This window comes from Aulonocara sp. 'chitande type north' Nkhata Bay, linkage group LG9 (genome assembly GCF_057382095.1).
Source record: "Aulonocara sp. 'chitande type north' Nkhata Bay isolate Kocher_YH1m ecotype deep benthic linkage group LG9, A_spYH_male_GT1.1, whole genome shotgun sequence".
NCBI classification, from domain to species: Eukaryota; Metazoa; Chordata; class Actinopteri; order Cichliformes; family Cichlidae; genus Aulonocara; species Aulonocara sp. 'chitande type north' Nkhata Bay.
In genome coordinates this window covers 19,189,628-19,209,679 of record NC_141352.1, presented here as the reverse complement: position 1 = coordinate 19,209,679, position 20,052 = coordinate 19,189,628, and the positions used below count along the sequence as shown (strand labels likewise).

General features: G+C 41.8%; 1 protein-coding gene across 2 annotated transcripts in view; it reads right to left on the bottom strand.

The window, feature by feature from the left end:
• The window catches only part of oxsr1b (oxidative stress responsive kinase 1b), a 41,321-nt gene that overhangs the window by 5,530 nt on the left and 15,739 nt on the right, over nucleotides 1–20,052 (bottom strand). The window contains exons 4-13 of one of the 2 annotated variants that reach the window (XM_086306344.1): nucleotides 13,806–13,947; nucleotides 6,596–6,651; nucleotides 6,259–6,368; nucleotides 5,794–5,895; nucleotides 5,569–5,702; nucleotides 5,220–5,268; nucleotides 3,833–3,898; nucleotides 3,632–3,754; nucleotides 3,353–3,430; nucleotides 802–837 (exon numbers count right to left, since the gene is read on the bottom strand). In XM_086306344.1, the coding sequence (XP_086162470.1) occupies nucleotides 802–837; nucleotides 3,353–3,430; nucleotides 3,632–3,754; nucleotides 3,833–3,898; nucleotides 5,220–5,268; nucleotides 5,569–5,702; nucleotides 5,794–5,895; nucleotides 6,259–6,368; nucleotides 6,596–6,651; nucleotides 13,806–13,947 (896 nt within the window). The remainder of the gene's footprint in view (nucleotides 1–801; nucleotides 838–3,352; nucleotides 3,431–3,631; nucleotides 3,755–3,832; nucleotides 3,899–5,219; nucleotides 5,269–5,568; nucleotides 5,703–5,793; nucleotides 5,896–6,258; nucleotides 6,369–6,595; nucleotides 6,652–13,805; nucleotides 13,948–20,052) is intronic. The other variant, XM_086306343.1, reaches the window with a different exon arrangement.

The following is a 20,052-nucleotide window of genomic DNA, read 5'->3' as shown; positions in this document are numbered from 1 at the left end:
GCCTGCTGGGTTCTCCACATGTGATGGTTTGAAGCCCTGGCTATCACATGGGACACTGTTTTGAGGGTCTGGGGCCACTCTCTAGCAATGTTGTGAACCCACTGAGATGGGATTGGCAGCTGCCGCAGGAAATGCCTAACCGTTGCTATGGGGTTTGGTAGGTGGAAAGCCTGCAATTTGTTGATGCGACGGTTACGGACTTGATTAGTTGTTTTGGTTATCGTAATTTGACAAACCATGGGTTTGTATTTATGGGAGGGGGTGTTACGGCCCTAGCAGGGCCTCTCTCCTCCTGAAGGTGCCTGTGTGGGCGTGTCACACTACCTCTTCTGCCTGAGGTGCCACCTTTCCCTTTTACACAGCTGACTCACGTCAGTAATTAAGGAGATTTAAGCCCAGGGAAAGGTGAGCTCTGGGCCAGAGTGCCATTAGTGTGGTTTGCAGCTTGTGAGCTGCACTCTTTTTGACTTTCTTTGTGCTTTATTGACGAACATTTGAGTTTCGTTTGTTTTCTTAAATGGTGATAGCGGCTTGTCAGTCTCTTTTAGTTGAGCTATTTTAATAAAACTCTTTAATTTAACCCTTTTGCCTCCTTGACTCCTTTTTCTGACCCGGTCACTTTTGTTACTTCCCCCTCCCTGCCTAGACCCCTCAGGGGAACGTAACAGCTAACATGATACAGTGAATATCCTTAAAAAGCTTGTCTTTCTCTTCTTTCTGAAACCGTTAGAATTGTGTCTCCGGCACAAATGGTAACAGAGTTACGGTCATTTAAAGAGTCTGTAAAATGGTTAAACTCACCTCCGAATTCTGTGATCCCTCCTTCACTCTTGGTGACTGTTAAAAATAGACAAAAGAAAGCAACAGTCAGGATGACAACTTCATCAAGATGGAGTTAAATTAATTAAAAAGAATAAAAGCACACATGGATGCAAATAATCACACTGGAAGCAAAAGAAGTAAACTCATTAAAAAGGCTCACTCGTTTACTTTCCTCTGTGTCCGCACAGTTAATTATAACTTTCTTAAGATATCATTAGACTGGGAAAAGCAATAACCAGTGCTAACAATACTTGCTAATTGTGGCTGATGCTAAAAGGGCTGATTTATCTGGTTTCAGTAAGCAGAACTTCTAACAGCAACAGTGACTACACTGAAGGAGAGGGTGGGTTCAAATTTTAGTCAGGCAAGGTTTTGGGAATGAGTTGTAGGACTTTTAATCCCATCTCAGACATACTGAAAACAGCCTTTTCTGTTTTCTAGGTAAGCTGACAGAAACCCATCAACCTCCCTCCTATCACACAGAATTTTTAACTCCTTGCACTCAGTATCCTTCCTCAGTTTGACGCTTGTCGTCTTTCGTCTACTTCCATTAGGGGTTGCCACATCTGCCTCCATCTCACCCTATCCCTAGCATCTTCCTCCGTCACACCAAGCTTCTGCATGTCCTCTTTCACTACATCCTGTAATCTTATGTCGTCTTCCTCTTTTCGAAAACCAATGCAATGTCCAGCATATCCACTATCCCTCCTCTGCACACATCAAACCATCTCAGCCTTGCCTCTCCAACTTCTCAACTTCTCATCTCAACCTGAGCCATCCCTCTGATGTACTAATTTCTAATTCTGCCCATCCCGGTTGCTCCCAGCTCTGCCCCCTGTCTTTTTGTCAGTGCTACTGCCTCCAAATCACATATCATAGCAGGTCTCACTACCATCTTGTAAACCTTCCCTTTCACTCTTGCTGTCTGTCTGTCTGTCACAAATCACCCGTGACACTCGTCTCTTGTTGATCCCAGGTATTCTCTCTCTGTTCCTTGCAGCTTCACTGACTCCTTCTCATTCACACACGTATTCTGTCTCACTTCTATTGACTCCTCAAGTCTGACACTGAAGAGTGGATTTGATTTTCCCCGTCACTCCTTATTAAACCTAGAAACTGCCGTTTTGCCTGAACCAGACAAACAAAAAACTTTCAGTCCACTCAGTGGAGCAGAGTGATTTAAAGTCTGGATTCGGGCAAGTTTGTCCACACTTTGCTATCTCGGTTTGTATTACAGCTACACCCAGCAATAAATTAATTTGTACCTGTGTTATCCACAGAAATCCTCTCAGCTTAATTTCCCAGAAAGATTACATCATCACTATAAACCTCATGAAATTAAACTGAAACATGACTGAGGTATAAACGAGTGGTAACATATTTCACAGTTATATTTTTTAGTGTTTGCAAAGCAGAGAAGCGGAATAAGTTAATTAAAAAAAACATTTTTAAAAGTCAAACTGCATACCTGTGAATAATAAAGGGGAAAACCTCATATTTAATCCAACTCCAAAAAATATGTGGCGATAAACAAAAGCCTTGCAGACCAAATGAAGACAAACAGACTTCACTGGGAGGACATGATAAGGACTGGACTGATGCCAGAAATCACATTTGCTCTGTGTTCGGACTCACACAAAGCCACTCTGCACAGCACAAACAATCTTTAATTACATCGCTGTGGAGAGGAGTTTTTCAGGTTGGTATTAAAAATATGCAGAGTTTAAATAACTGACCCCCAATTCATGGAGTCTGTAGATATAACGAGCTTTAGAGCTTTAGAGCCAGTGAAAGTTCAGTTTGCCATCAAGCAGCCAATTACAAAGCAGCGAGAAAGGAGTAGACACTGTTTTATTCCCTTGATGGTTATTAGTGCACTTAATGATCGTTTTCACAGCTAATAAGTTACCTGCCTTGTTTTAATTAAATGTGATTTGGTCAGTAGAAATTACAAAAGAAAGTTACTTTAAAAAGACAGATTAAAAATACAGATGGCTTCCAGGAACAGTAACTCTCACGCCTTTGATTTAAATAATGCTCTCCAAAAGCAAAGCGCTACTGATATTCTGAATCCAATTAAAATCTAACACTTCTGTGAGAGCTACAGTTGGTTTCCTCCCCTGTGAAATATATATCTTTTTTCCCTGTTTAAAGACAGACCTGCAATCCTGACTAATAGATTCTGATGAGAATGACTTGTGGGTCAAATTCTACAAACATATGATCTACAGCACGTCCAGATTTCAGCTCAGAAACAAAGCAGTAAAGTTTTCCTGCAGTCTGCTAATTACTGGTGTAAAGTTACAGAAAGCTAAAAACAAACCAAGCATTATCTCAAGGATAACAGCTTATTTATGTGCAGATTTGTTTTTCTATTCAAACGAGACCTGCTAATCGGTTTCATCACAGCTCTAAAGATAAACTTTATAATCCAGCTTTTTTTCCCCTCATCAGGCTTAACCCAGCTAACATGTGAGAGTCCTTCCTTGTTAGGGGAATGCCATCTGTATTAGGGTGGCAAGTGAACAACCCTGGGTGCAGGCAGCTCGAGAGGGTAGGAGAAGCGCACTTGTCGCCTGGGGGCACTAACAGGCTTCACCTGCTGCTCCTTGGCCATCAGACAGAACACACACACACACACACACACACACACACATATAGGTGAGACACATGGACAAACATGCTACTGCACAGAATGACAATTTAAACAGAGCACAGTGATCAAAGGACACAACACAACACGTGGACTACAGCTAAAGTGTTAATATGTGCATGTGAGGGGGAAAAAAAAGGAGGAAGTTCCATTTACCCGTATGGCTGCAGCAGCTGCTTTGCCTTCTTCGCTCTCTTCATCGAGCTCGTCATCGCTCCATTCCCATTCGCCGTCCTCTGTTTTATGCAGCCGACCGCTGGAGCCTGGCACTCGACGTACCTGATGCATTCACATGTAACACATCTGAGCTGATCTTCATAGCAGTAGAGAAGCGGGTTTAAAGCTTTGCTGCCTTACCCTTTTTGACCTCTCCGTTATTGTCGGCGCCCTCTGAAGCAACTTCTCGTGTAAATACTCGTGTGTCTGCCAGGAGAGAAAGAAACCATCATCAACATTTGTATTTATTCAAACATGTTTGACGAGGACAAACGGAAGCTTATCATTGGTCGGTCTGACTTCTGGTCAAATTTAGGACTGAATTCAAAATCTTTCACACCCGTCTTAAAAACATGCAACACTTGGATCCAATGACCTTGTATACACTCACTGGTCAATTCATTAGGTACTCCAGAAGTATCACTAAGACAACTGTGCATTCAAAGCTGGGAAGTATCCACCGTCTTTCTGACATGGTTACAGACTGCACATGAAAGGGCAGTTACTTTACTTTAAACATGACAGCTTGACCTAGATTTGAATCATATATGCACACTTTATTAAGTACACCTCTTAAACTGCTTCTTGTCTTATTGAATCTACGCTGCAAAGAACTGAGTAAGTTTTGGTGGCAAAAGGAGATTCAACCGCCTACTAGTGCGGTGTAACATGGCACACGAGTCCACTGAGGTCATCAAAATAAGGGCCTCTAATTTTACATTGATGAGTTCAAGACTTCTACTGGGCAACGTTTTGCTGCCAAGTTATCAAAGTCTCACTCTGAGAGTCAAGTCAGTCTTTTTAAATCTCATACTAAGCCTCAATCAATAAGATGCCTTACTGATGACTGAAGTTACAGCACGTTTGTTAAGTATCCTTGTTTGCAAGATAACAACAAATAACATTTAACAAGATGAACAGAAAAGAAATTCATAAATGGCTGTTTAAAAGTAGTTCCTGCATGCTCAACAGCACACCAGCTATAAAAGACTGACAAAGTCTGCCCTCTTCTGTCCACTCACGGTACTGTAGTAATTACAGCGAACAGGGATCACAGCTAGAAAACCAACCAGGTTGTATTTGGGCTGTGTGACTTGCTGAGCCAGCATTCTGGTTGTTCCAGCTGCTTGGGTACTGAGCAGCCATACACTGGCGTTAGACCGCTTATCCCTGCCTTTGTTAGAAACATAACAATAATAAGAGTAAGGCTGCAATGATCTCAGCTTGGGTCAGACACACTGACAAGTTGAAAAAGTACACAAAGTGCACAAACTGTTATTGGTTTATTTTCATCTTGTGACTCATCAATTACACCCCCTGCTTCTATCAACTGAAAACTTTGCGAGCAACAAACAATCCATCCAGTCATGAACAGCACAGTCTGAGCTGAGGCCATTCACACACAAACACTAGAGCGGACACAGACCTTTACTCATCAACCGCCTCGAGAGCTGCCTGAAGCAGAGATGCTGCTGACTCACTGTGCAAAAGATTCGGTCTAAGTTGTGGAGGCAGCTCAAACACCTACCTTTGCCTTCTGAAAGAATTTATGCTTCAACAACTCTGATGATGTTGGCCTGAAAAAGAACAGCGACACTGAATTAGTTCTGTTAACCTGACTGATTCGGCTTTGCGGCTGCCAATAATAAATTTGTAAATGTTGTACAACTAGGTTTTTTATCTAGTGAAACAATGTCGCTGGAACAACAAGTCTGCTCAGTATGACTCCAGTAACAGGTTGCTTTGTTTCACATGTAAATCCGCTCTACTCAGTGTAAACTGACAGACTGTAAATCAATTTTGTAATTACCGCAGATGAGCAAAAATTGCATTTGATTAAAAAAGAAATGTATACAAGTAAATTATAATAAAAGCACCTTTTCTCAGGGTCTTTCTGTAGACACAGTGAGATCATCTTCCTGAAGGATTTGCCGTATTTCTTTACCATCTCCTTATCTGTGATGCCGGTCTCCAGACTTGGAGGGTCATTCTGCAGTGTCAGCATTAAGACCTAAAAGACACGAGAAAGACTTTGACTCACGTCTATTCATCGTTACGGTAAAATAGTAATAATCTAGCTTGTTAGGCATATTAAACTGTACCTTCATCGGTGGGTATTTGTGATAAGGTGCAGCTCCTGAAGCGAGCTCAATGGCCGTGATCCCAAAACTCCAAATATCTGCTTTGAAATCATAACCCCTCACCTGTTCAAGAAAGACACAGTGATTTACAACTTTGTACCGCATCACCTCATTCAAGTCAAAAGATACATCAGACTCCTCACTAGCTCCAGCTAGTTCTGCACTGCAGTAGAAAAAAAAATAAAAAATAAAAAAAATAAAATAAAATGCAAGATAAGACTGTTTAATAATAATAATAATAATAATAATAATAATAATAATAATAATCTGCTAGTTTAATTCCTCCTGCCTTACTGGTGATGGTGCAGCAGAATGGCAGATTTCTAAAACGGTCTAAAATTAGGTCAAAACAAAAATATCTGCTTTGCAATTGGCCGTTTGTGCCTCCAAGAAACTCGGCTACTTCCTTCCTAGACGAGGACTGACCTGCTCCATGACCTCTGGGGCCATCCAGCATGGCGTTCCCACGAAAGTCTTGCGCACTTTATTTCGAGTGATGTCACCTCCCGTGGCTAGAAAGGCACTGACGCCAAAGTCTGAATGAAAAGAAAGTGAGACAAACAGACAAATAGCCCAAAGCAGCGAGTCAATAATGTTATTGTCGAGAGAGCGTGTTTCCCTCCACAGACTGCAGCTCATGTGCATAAATACACCGAGAAACATTCAGATGTCGAACGGGGGAGCAATAAATGAGGCTGCGGCACATTAACTCCAATCACTAATGACAGCAGAGGAAAGGCGCTGTTGCCTTCTGGGTAAATACCTGCAATCTGCACTGAACCATCATCCCCGAGGAGAATGTTTCCAGCCTTAAGATCTCTGCGAAGACAAGACAAGAATTTGTATATGAAACGAACATTTCTCACACAGCTGTCACATCAAAAATGCAAAGACATTTAAAGTCTGAATAATTTGAGTATTGAGGAATTCTTTCAGTTCAAAAGCACTTACAATTTGTAGGAGGCATCATCAAGCAACTAGCTCTTATAATTTTAGCACCATTTCTTTTGTTGAGAGACTTCATTACAGACACAGTCTGTGGTTAATTTGTTCATCCCTGCTCAGCCTCCCCTGGTGGCGATAAGAGGATTCAGCAGGGACGGCTGCCTGACTGCCTGTCTGCCACACAGAACGAATACTGCCACCTCACCAGCCAGACACAGAGTTGTCATAGCAACAGAGATAATGACGAAGGGTCAAGCGAAAGGCGAGGATATAAAAAAAATAAATAAAAATAAATAAAGGATAGCAGCAGTGTCACTGAGGACCACAGCTAGTGCTCTGTGCTGTCCAGCCTCTCAGGAAATCAATGTACATTTTAACACTGTAACACTAAAAGCTCACAGAATGCCAAGTACAGATTACTACACCCGAAAGATTTGCTTTCCAGAAATAGCCCCAAGACTGCACTTTAAATTGCATCGGCAAGCAGACAAACGATTCAAAGGAGACAGAATCGGAGTCACGGAGCAGTTTATGTTGCTACCAGATGGAGGCAGTGCAGTAAAAAGCCTGGAAATCGAATGCTGTAGGATCCAGCCTGCAAACTAAAATGCATCTGAATGAATGTAAAAATAGAATAGGCTTCAGAGCACAGTGTTTGAGATGAGAATGACACAGCTTCCAAGAAACAAAGGCTCTCTTCACCACTTAATTAGGAATATAATTCAATCCAGAAAGACTGTAAAAGAACAAGCCAAATACCAAATATGTGGAGGGGAAAATGCTGCAGAGAGAAATGTGGTGTTTGCACAGATTCTTATGATTCTTGATGAAAGATAGTCAGACAAGACGAGTGCTGAAGCACGTTTACACCTTTAGATTTTCCGATTTGTCCAGAGGTTCCAGTTTATCAAAAACTACTCAAGGAACTAGAGAAGGCAGTTTGGCTTCAGGCCTTTTCTCCTGCAGCTACAAGCTCGGTGCACAGTTTTACCCAAGAAAGCATGCATAAGGGAGCCAAGAGTTTGTAGGCCACGCTTTAGATTTTTGGTTCAAATGCTGATGAATACTTGAGTGTAGAGGCCACTTTCAGTGAGAGTGCTTCACTGAAAACACCACACAGCCAAAAGATGTTGTAGTGACAGGGAGTGGGTAAATGCTGAGTACCAGAGGGAAGGAAGGCAGCGAACGTGACAATATTAGGACATTAGGAATGTTAAAGATGGGGATCCCTACTTCAGGGCTAAATGACTTTATGGATTAAACAGCTCTCGAGAAGCAGGCTGGGATACTAAGCATGCTGGTTGCACCAATGTCTTCTCTAAGCTACAGCTGAGGCAGAAAGAGCTGATTGTGCTCAATACTTTAATGTGAATTTATATCTAGGGGAGCCCAATTATGTAACAGTCACTGTAGGGACACAGATGCAGAGGAACAGAAAGGGTGGATGAGAAGTGAACATGACAGCGTTTGCTACTGGCTTTGAGACAGACTGTTAGAAATGTCTTCTGTCATACAAGTGTCTGAGCTCGTGGTTCTCCAGCTTGTCCCGCTGTCGCTTCGCCGCCCTGACATAACAGCTCGGTGACATCAGGTCACAGTATCTCATAGTTCCCCGCACTTGTTACTTTTTCTTAGACGACCATTTTTACTTCAGAAATTAGGATAGGAATATTTTACGTCTGATAGTTAGATGTTGCTATTTAAAACAGGACTGGAAAGGTGGTGCTGAGTGGACCAACTAAGCTAAAAGGAAGGTTTGGAGGTATCCTCAGATTACCTCTCCTCATTTGCACAGTCACCGTCTTTCTCTGAAGGTCCAGTCGTGTCTTTTCATGCTTGTGATTCAGCATTTATTCTAGCCATCTTAGTAGGTTCTTTTTAGTATTAAAGTCTAAGCCTAAGAGTGTACAGCCAGTAGTTTGGGCACAATAGTCTTCTGAGCAAAATACAAACACTGGTAAGCTAACATGTTCACAGCTACAAGTCAAATATGTTGGTGCTAGCAATGCTGACTGTTGCATTGGCATGCTACATTTGCTAATCTGAGTTAAAAAACAGACTACAGCTAAAGCAGACAGGACTGACCTAAGAAGCAAAACAGAGGTGTTTAGTTCAAAAACTATATTTGAATTAGATTACATTTTTACTTGTACTTCCTTATATTAAAATAAGGTGGGTTTTTAAGCAGTTTTTTTTTTTTTTTAAATGGTTCTTTCCACGTGACATTAAATTATATGTAGCCATTAACGTCGCCTAACTGTTTTGACATTTCACTGGACATTAAAATTTCAACCTGCTGGAGGCAACAAGGGAAAAAAGTTATCAGGATTCAAAATTGGAGGATTGGAAAATTTTAAAGAAGTACTTGAGGGCCGCAAGAAGTTGCAATCTGAGTCATTATGTCCCAGTGAATCAAACTCGTCTGCATTGTGTCTCTTTACAACAGGGGACTCGACTCAATAAAACCAGGTGGCAACCAGTTATTACATAAAAACAAGGGCAACCATGCCTTGCCATGCAATGTCATTTTGCAGAATTTTTGAATTTGTCTTAAATCTGTGAGGTTCTGGTTGAATGTAAGGAGTTAATGTGGATTTCTCTGCATGCAGACAACAACAAATTTGCAATTTATCATAGTTCATCACAAACAGATTGCATGTAATTTCCCAATTTCAACACATTCAACTGCAAATTAAGAGCAGATTGAGTCAGTGTTAGTGCCAGTTTATCGCAGTATTGATGCACCAAAGTCACTTTGAAGACAACAACTGACCGTTACTGATCGCAGACCTGGTCCCTGTCTTCAAAGCAACAATTTCAAAAGGCAAGGAGACTGCACGTTTATTACACATGATTGCAATAATTTAGCTCTCCAACCACTAACCACTGTTTTTCCTTGTGTGACTGTAATATTATACAGCTGCTTAGGTATTTCAAACAGGGGAAAAAATGAAACAAAAAAAACACTGTTGATGTATTGATACCAATGGACAAATACTCTTTGTTTCTCAAAACAGCTTCTTTTCAAGGTACATCAGTCCTAACTTTAATGCTTCTTTTATAAAGAAACCGTAATGTTAGCAATGATTCTCTCATGTCCTCAGAGTGACTTCAGCATCTACATTTCCATATATGACATCATCATCACCACTGCAGTCGTGACATGCTCCTGTTCAGCATGTTGAAATTGACCGAAAACAAATAATCCCTCGAAAATAATTTTGTATGAGGATTTTCACTTATAACACGCTCTGCTGTGAAAGAAAAACACGTGAAGCTCTCCATCATTCACAAAGCGTGATGAAGACGATCTAATTGAACCTCCTGCATTCATTCAGGAACTGTGTAGGCTGTGGTTCACTGCAGTAGATTGTGATGCTCTGAGAAAAGGGGCTGCAGAGTGTGGCCAGTCATTAAGATTCACAGGAAAGGAAAAGGAGGAGGAGGAGGAGGAGGAGAGAGGAGCTGGTGACACAATGCACCATGCAAGTTCAAAGAAATACTGGAGCAGATATGGGGTGGGGGGAGTAAATTTAAAGAGAAAAAAAAATGAACTCTTAGAGTTATCGAGACATATGTTCAGTAGAGTGTTTCGCCCCCTTATATGCAGTGTAACCAAATTCTAAAATGTTTCCAGAATTTAAAAGGTGTTATCTGAGCAAAAGATACTAAATGGTGAACAAGATACATGTGGTGTTTTCACATTTATGACCTGCTGAAATTATAGCCGGGCAATAGTCAGGTGGGAACAGCCATGGTATGAAACTGTCAAGAAGATTTATCATTCTCATCTGGCAGACTGTGCACCTTGCATCTCCACCAGGTCACCTCCTATGACATTACATCCCGGTGCCAGGCACACAGTGGCCCTAACAGGGCAGTAAAAAGAAGGTTTATTAGGTGCCTTGTGGGTCTTCTGCAGATTTTTCCATCCTCCCCTCTTTCCAGAATACCATCATCCCAACAAAATGATTTTTCTTCTGCATCCACTTTAATTGCCGTTTCCATATCCCTGAATTTCACATTGTATTTGAAATCAAACCAGAGACCACCATGACTTGATCATACCCAAACCACGCAGTGAGTCATTTGCTCGGCAAAGCCCTCTCATGTACCTCATTAGTGAAGTTTAAGAGATGCGTAACACCAAGAGCTCACCACAACAGTAAGATCGCTGCTGCCCAGGAGGCTTTAGCTACTGAACTCCAACAAATCAACTTGGAAAAAAGTCAAGCACAAGTTTTATTCTTCTCTTATGTGTTTGGTGACTGAATGCTGTTAAAATTAGAGGACAAGTGTCACCTTTGAATCAGGGACTTTTCAGACTGCTGTGAATGAGAAGGAGAAGCAATTCACCGTCTTGTGATAAATGTCTCCGCTTCAGCCCACAGCTCAGGTCGTAAGACTCTAATTGCTTTCCTGCAGTCCTGGCCTGCATGGAACGTATCATGTGACACTTTCGGTTTTCCCCTCCTGTCTCATAAAGCCTCAGCCCCTTGACTCTTTCCTCACCCCTGCCCCGAGGCTCCGACTCATATGATCCAGCTTACACGGGGTGAAAACAGGGCCGTATGTGGATATTTACATCAGCAAGCGCTCGTCAACTCGTCACCCTTTACTCTCTTCACGTCAAGAACTTTCAACGCTGGAGTTACGTTACATTTTCATTCTCACAAATCACACCTTGCAGTCCAGGGCTGGAGTGACGTGGAGGATTAACGATCTAGTCGCGATTCTATATTGTCTCCTTCCAACAGACACCAGTAAAAAAGGCAAAAACATTTTCCCCTCTCTGGCACTGACTGATAACCCTGTCAGATTATGCTGAAAGTTGACACTTGCATCCTGCAGCAGAGGCACCGCTGCAGTGGAGTTTTCTTTTAATTAACACATTAATTTAAACAGTGTTTATTGTAAGTCCTTTTACCTCCATCTGTAGTTTCTATATGACAGAGTATTTTTCTAATTAGCAGCTTAATGAGCTGATGATATCATTGTCTATTAGTTCAGCTACACAGCTGTTGACAATACATTCCTCATCCGAGCTCATGGTCGAACAAGCCTCTCTCCGTTTCTCATTGGCATTCTACTCTGATTACTGCTGAGCACTTATCCATGGCAAAAAGCTATGCATTATTTACGCACGTAGCCTGACCAAGGCTAAGCGAATGCCGGTGGGAGAACAGAGGAGTGTGAATAAGTGAGCAATGAATATTACATACGTAGGAAATATTATGGTGGCTTAGAGTTCATTATAACAGCCTGAGTGCAGGGACTTAGCTAGGTCTTGAACTGGCTTAAAGGGGAGCTTTTGGTATTTCCTGTGGCATGCAAATCTGTCATTGACACATTTAACTTGCATATTCATAGAGAAACTCTTTATCATCATTAGCCTGTGAAAGCTGTGAGTCTGCTTTCAGATGCTTTTCAGCACCTATTAAAAACACAGTGATTACGCCTTCACAGTTTTTAAACTAAGATGATACATCTAAATTGAACAGACTGATTTTCATTCACAATCATTCTTAAGTGGTAAGCCACAAAGCAATCATTGCTGCTTCCCCCCCCCCCCCCCTCCCCATTTGTTGCATCCCACTGGTGAAGTATTGCCACGTCACAATATACATAACAATGACCCTGACCTTCAGAAGTGAATGTGTCCATTACTAGTGCGCAGTCAAATGCCTCATCTGATGACTAATCTGATACAAACCACTAACATATCATTTTCTTAAAACAAAATCAAGCAAGTTCAAAATGATTCTTTATCTTAAAGCACTGGACCTTATTGTAGCATATCTGTTTATCCTGTGGGAAAGAAACCATTTCAACTCATATGCCATACTTAGAAAACTTTCTCCTGATTGGCTGCCCCTCAAAACAGAAGGTTCAACCAGCAGGTGGCTGCAACCTTTAACAAACTATTTAATCAATGTAGATATAAATATATATTTTTATATTTATATCTGTATTTATATCAGTTGGTGGCTATTAATTTAACTATTTGAGTATGAGCCACTGGAATCTGTAGCATGTGTCATTTTCATGGCAGTGTCCGATTTACAAAGGCTGGAGCTGGGCAAGCTGTGATGTCACCAGCTTTTTCTGGTTCTTTATTCATGCCCCTTGTGGATAAACCTCTGGTCTTTGATGGAAGATCGATGGGAAGACTAGCATGCTCTGAGATCAGTTACCATCTGCGTGTTTATGGAAACAGAACTAGCATTTGCAAGTTTAAGTTTTCTCTTCCTAGCTACCTCAGACAGTGCAGTGTACAAAGACTCTGAACAGCCCATTAGCTTGGAAATCCATGATGATGGAGAAGGGGCATAAACTTGTGCCACTTGTGGTTTAAAAAACAAAAACAAAGCACGAGGATAGCAGGCTCTAGCAATATTGTTATATTATGAGAAATGACTTCATTGAGTTCAATTACCAGATTTGCACAACCTTAATTTTTTTTTATTAATATTTTTAACCCCCTTAATCATCTCACACAAAATTCAGCTATGGCTGTTTAAAATTTTATTAATATACTTTAAGTCAAAGTTTAGGCCTGTTTTTTTATTACGTTTGTTTTTCTGTTTCTTTAAGAAACTTAAACCAGAACAGCTCTACTACACATGTGTGATTGATATAGTCCATTATAAAAACCTTTAATGAGCCCAGTAAGAGCAGCCATTACCATGGCTTTTAAGGAAAGACGTCTGAGCTTGATTTATGTATTCATTAATATTAAGGACTAATAATTAAATCTGCATGTCAAAAACATCAAGTTTTGGTGGCCTACCATAAATTTATACAGGAATCTCTTCTATGCAGACAGCATGATGTGATTTAATGTTGCAGTTACACACATATTCACACATATGCTTCAATACAAATACAAACTGCCCAGCATAAAAACATAATGTCCTAGGGTAGCAAAGCAGGCATATTATTAGCATGACACTATTAGCGACAGAGGAGAGAATATCAGGGGCTGCGTTTCTGCTCAATAAACCCTCAAGCACAACAGGCCTGGTTACCTGTGGATCTGTCCGTTCTTGTGTAGGTACTCCAGGCCCTCAAGAACATCTCTCAACACTGTGGCTATGCTGGCCTCATCCAGGACGCCGGTCTTGTGCTCCCCTCGTGAGATGATATGCTTGATCACATCCAGCACTGAGCCTGGAAAGCAAAAACATTGCAACTCTTCATTTTACTTTACTGCTAACAATCAGTTTTCAACAATGTTCAGACTGGTCAGAAAAATCGTTTCTCGTTGTAAATGATGATCCAGAGTCACCGCAGGCCAGCGTGTACCATTTGTTAAGTCTACTCCAAACCAAATCCTTTTTATGAAAACACATACTTCCTCATGGATTGGCAGACATTCAGTCAAGATAACTCAAAGTATAATCTTACATTGTTTGGACAAATTAGATTTTGGGGTACACAAGGATCTTTCTCCCGGCTCCAGTAAAACTGATTTAATTAAAGGAAAAAACAAATCATTCAGCTTTGTTAAAATAGAGCACTTTAACCATAAACAGCTCCATGACCTTTTAATTTGGCAATGGCAAAACAAACAATAGATGGGGAAATGGAGGGAGACTGGAACAAGCCAGAACATTAATAACCAAAGGGTAAGCCCAACCTTTAGAAGAATCCCTACTGTGCTAGGGAGGGGGGGGGGGATATGTCATCATTTGAGGGTACGAGTCAAACAGTTGTTTTTGTCTTCAGTGAATGGAGAACCAGAGTAGCTGTGTTAACTGACCTGCCCTGATTAGAGCAAAAAAGACAGGTCACTGTGTCTCCAACTGCTTTGCTCCTGTTACATAAAAGAGTGCTATAACTGACTGCTGTCAGTATACAAGCTCCTTTGTGCAGCTTTCCACAAAATAAAAAAAGAAAAAACACACAAAAAAAACCAAATACCTCTCTGAAAAGAGGTCGAGTTATTTGCATTCTGTGTGACAGAAAATTGGGCGACACTGGTGAGTGGTAACAAAGCAGAGAAGCGAAAAGAAAGCCACTTGCCTGACAACCTTTATTGTGCTGCAGCGAGACACAAACGTCACACAGCCACACTGTGCATCTGTCCCTGAAACTCTAAAACAGAAGCTGGAAAAAGGTCCCTTTAAGGTCTGGCGACGGCTCATGACAATTCCAGGTTAAATTGATTGTGTTTTAACAAACAATGCCAGACTAGAGGTGCAAAGATATTTATTTGCTCAATCATTTCAGGATGTCTTCGCCTGCGGCACTTAGTCGAGCACTCGCTGCATTACCCCAGAGGAGCCGAGGATGATGGGCCACCTGAGACTAGACAGTGTTATTACAGAGTCATACACAGAGAGACAGAAAGGCAGAGGAAGAGGGGAGCGAGGGAGAGGCGATGAGTTCAACGGGTTTATCGCGCAGTGACGGTGCAAAGCAGAAAATGTGATTCAGCGCTGAGGGAATGAAACAACGAAAATTCAAGGAAAAAAAACACATGAGGATCGGCAGGAAATGCATCCTAGATGTGTGTTTGAGTGTGAAATAATAGGTGTGTACGTGAGCATGTGAAGGAGTGAACTGGGAGAGTAAAAGAAGAGTGCAGCTTCTCTGATGTGACGGCTCTTTGAAGCTCATTGAGAAAAGGCAGCCGGTTTGATTTTTTCTCCCCTCCTTCGTATATAGTTTCCTTCCTCTTGCAGAGCTTCTGCTCAGTCTGTTTTCCATCTCCATATGTGAAATGGCTCGATGGAGGAGAGAAGGAAAGAGGTGACAGCTGACAATGAGGGAAGCTTTGCGGAAAAGGAGGCTAGGTGAACAGAGCCAAATCCAAATCAGGGATTATGTAGTCCAAATGAGCTAGCAGATGAATAATAGGATGATTATGAAGCTAATGTGGCAGACCTTACAGGCTTTTTACGCAAGAGAATTTGAAAAGTCATGACTCCACTTGATCTTTATACTATTAAATAAAAGCATCACTTTATTATAAGGCAATGTAGTATTTCACTTTCTTGCCAAAGAGGTAGATCAAAAGATCATTACTAAAAGTCTTTATTTCAGAACACACACCAACCAGAACCTCTAAAGTCCACTAACAGGGCTGTTGAGGCTCAGTAGGTAGAGTGGGAGGGTCTACCAATCCAAAGGATCAATTCCCCAGTCTGCTTGTTGAATTATTCCCGGGCATGCTAGTTACCCCCTGTGCGAATGTGTGTGCAAATGTTAGACAAAGCACTTAAGTATTTTTAAAAAAGCACTTGTATGAGGATGAGTGCATTTGATTGGGCTGTAGTAAAAAAGTGCTTTGAGTGCAGTTACAGTAGAAAAGCAATTTATAAGTAGCGGTCCATTTACTTCAGCTGATCTAATTTATTTGTTAAAGATGTCAAATATCAATAATCTCCTATGGTACCTGATGGTTTTTTACAGAGGAAAGAAAAACCACCACATACATTCAAAACAATACTTGACAGGTGGTTGGATGATTGTACGAGTTCTCTATCACTCCATACAGTGGGCTAACTTTAAACTGATCGGTCGCAAGGGCCTCGAGCACCGTCTGTGCGACTGTCCGCGCTGATCGCATCTCTTTAGGCAACTGTTGCTGTTTTTGTAAAGAAAACTTGCACCTAAAAAAAGATTCTTGCAGGAAAGCACGTTCACAGAACTGCTTGGCAAGTGACTGGACAAACCAGCTATTATATCTCACTTATAACATGCTCAGAGCTGCATGTTTCAGGTGTTGGCCAGTAGTTTCTCATGGAACACTGCTTGGTGAGTAACTGACTGCTTGGCTACAAGTGAATAGCTTGAAATCTGGAGAGATTGATTCTCTTGTGATTGTGATCTCATGAATTGTGCAAGAATCCCACTGCCTGGCAAGGCTGCTGACAAGTCTCTTTTAAACTAAAGTGGCCCGAGGAAAAGGTCCCGCAAGTGCAAACACACACAGCATGATGCAGGCTTTGGAGGATTACTAAATGCCAGCCTTGTCAGCCTCTTTCAGATTCATCTGATTGAACTCTTCATGCCTCATTAGGTTGTTTTAGCAAACTGACAATGACTGACAGGTTAACAGTCCAAAGGTTCATTCTGCATGGGAAAGACACCTGATAGGTTAGAAATCCAGAGGACGAGTTCTTACAAATCACATGGAATAAATTAAGCCTTCACAGTGGAGTGCACTGTGGAGAATATAAACACTGCAAAAATAATTATTTCAATTACATTCATGCACATTTTTAGTGACTAAGCGGCAGCACTTTTCCATTTCTCTGCTTTATCTATGAACGTCACCTTTGCAGACTATTCTTATGATCAGAGCAGGAACTTTGAGATCTAGAGAGGATGAGAGAGTAAAAAAGGGGGAGGAGGGGTATGGGGAAGTGAGAGCTGTTGCCAACTGTGCTAAAGGCCAATGGGGAATGCCAAGTAAAGTTGGAGGAAGAAAGTGACGACAGCATATGGGAGGGGTTGCAGCAAGGCAAGGGTGGTGTAAAAATATGGTTACTGGTTCAGACTGAAAGAAGCCTGTCAGAAACTTTTAATAAGATGCAAAATTTTAGGAGGGTTGGATTTCATAGTCTTCTCTACGTGAACCTGGAGACGCCTCGAAAAGCTCCCCATCAGCTTTTAGCAGCAGCTGAGGACCACACTACGATCTGAGAAATCCACCGGCTCCGAACTCGGCAGAGCTTTTTCATGTGCTAAATTCAATCATATCTGCTGTCAGCCGGGCTCTACTTTGGGTGGCAGTGCATTGAGCTCAGCAGCAGCGCAGGTACAGTTGGCCGGGAAAAGTTGCCGTTTGATCTGGAAACGCATTCCTTTTCTTGCTTTGGCACGACTCACTCCATCCCTGTGGGTTTCCGAAGATGTATCTTCGTTGAGAGTTGAGTCAGTGACAGCTTAAGCGACGCTGTAATGAAACAGTCCTTCACATGTCACATTCAGAACAGGAATTTCCTGAAAAACTATGCCTGCAGCGCACCTACTTTGAAACTCAACTCTGCAAGTTAAGCCTTGAATGGGAGAGTCAGATAAGAGATCCGTCCCGTGTTAGGGTTAGACCTCAAATACATTAAAGGGAACATTAAATCTACAACACTGTGGCACATATACTAAAGAAGCATCATCACCAACTTACTACTTATCAAAAGGTGGCTAACAGCGTGCCACTCTTATCCCAGTAGCACATGCTAGTCCTCAGGCGTGTTGCCAGTTAGGAGTAGAAAACCCCTAAATAGCACTTGAACATGCCAAGTCAGACACTTGGCATTCAAAAGGTTCTAAAGGTTTCTAAGAACTGACTTCAATTTACAAACTACTTTTAGTGATCTAATTTTTTCTGCTTCTGTGCTCGTTGGCTTTTACATTCTCCAAATCACCGTCTATGATCTCGACGACTTACTGAGATTAGTGTCCACTTCAACAGGTCTCTTATAGTTTCCAGTACCCTTTTCCCATACACAGATTTTCCAAAGGCATTCAGTCCCAGATGTTCTGCATTTTCATTTTCACCTACCTAAGAGACACACATGAATAAAGTTAAGCTAACCAGCTAGGCCCAGCTCTTTCTGGTTTAAGTTATTGCCTTATTGGCCAAGCTCCTATCAAAGAGGTCCTCAATATTATTCAGCTGCTTGTTCAGACAGCATCCTCTCCTGTAGTCAGACAAACTTTAGTGTCTGTTAATGTGGTCGGGCACTAGTACGGACAGCCAGGCAGCACTAATCAGAAACTGCACAGGTGGAGAACTGGTTCATGGGCTCTGCTGCCTGACGCTGCAGAGAACAAAAACTATAATCACCACCTGCAGTCCAAGAAGGGGACCGTGGAGTTTGTCAGCAGGATAAGAGACTCACTTGAGAGGCTGATTACATTTGTCTGTATTATCAGTCTCACACCATTATAATTCTAACTGTAAGATAGTTAAAGTAACCAAGTTATTCCATAGCTAAAAGTACCCTCAGTTTAGAGTTCCTTTTGTGTTAGTCAACATAAGCAATAGTCAGAAATCATCTTATTCTTAATGTTATAGTTTCAGAAAACATAAATTATGTCTGAAAGTGTGAATAGGTGCTGCAGTATGTAAAACAACATTTTTCTCTACTAGCAATGACACCTGACGAACTTGACTTTTTAGCCAAAAACTGTTTAAAATGTCTTTAAAAAAATATCCAAAACATGTCCAGTGTTTATCTTCCAGAAGCATAAGAAAGAAATCAGGGTGGAGCTGTAGGGTGGAGGGTTTCTTATGCTCCATCAAGCCACAGCAGCTGCAGACAGAAGCTTGCCTTCCTCTGGGCTGGTATGCTCTGCCTGTGGAGTGATGGTCTATACACTTGACCTCATTTCAGGTCCGTCTCCATGGCAGACGTCGCCATGGCCATCATTTAATTACTCTGCACAATAAAACCCAACATCAAGGCCTTCTGTTAAACTGGGATAAGGGGAACGAGAGAGCCCATCTTGAGTGGTGTCTGCTCCTGCTGTGAAGCTGGCCGTTTGCTTAAGCGTCGCTTGGCGGGCACAGTGCTCTGGGCACAGCTGCAAGACGGCTGCCAAGGGACTCCTGACTCGAGTATCTGAGTGCGCCAAGCACGCCACCTGGGCACTATCCGTTACAGTGGGACGCTGTTTACACAGGGGGACTGGAGTACCAAGGGAGTGTAAATGTTTAGTATGTTAGTGTGTTTGTGTACATTTGTGCTTGAACAGCTAAGTGTTTGAGATGGAAAGCAGGTTGAAGAGGCAGATGAGTGGTCTCTGCATCACTGTAAACAAATCACCATCACTCTCATTACTCTCATAGATGACAAAAGTTTGGCAGAAAACACATTTCTCTGGATGCCTTTTCTGTCTCTGCAAGGTCCAAGGTAAAATCTCGACTACCTCACAGCCCTGATGGAAAAGCCCAAATACATGTTGTTGATGAAATTAAACCTGAACAATATAATCAGTTCCAGATGTAACAGTTGTATTCTGAGGTTTTCTTCTTCCATGGTGGCCTCCTCTTCACGCTCCTCTCACTAGTTAATTGCAGCACTGCCACATGGATGCCATGACGCCAGCCTGTGGGTTGTTATTACCTCTGCTCTGTCATTAGCTCCAGCACTGTACTGAATTAAAGCCCGGAAAGAACTGCAGCTCACAGGGGACACAATGAGGATCAGTGTTGTCACATTCCCCACAATCACAGTTAACATCACCGACAGCAAGAAGCCCAGCTTTCCTAACACTCACACTCTTGCCAAAGAATTGTGGACCCCGATAACATAACTTAAG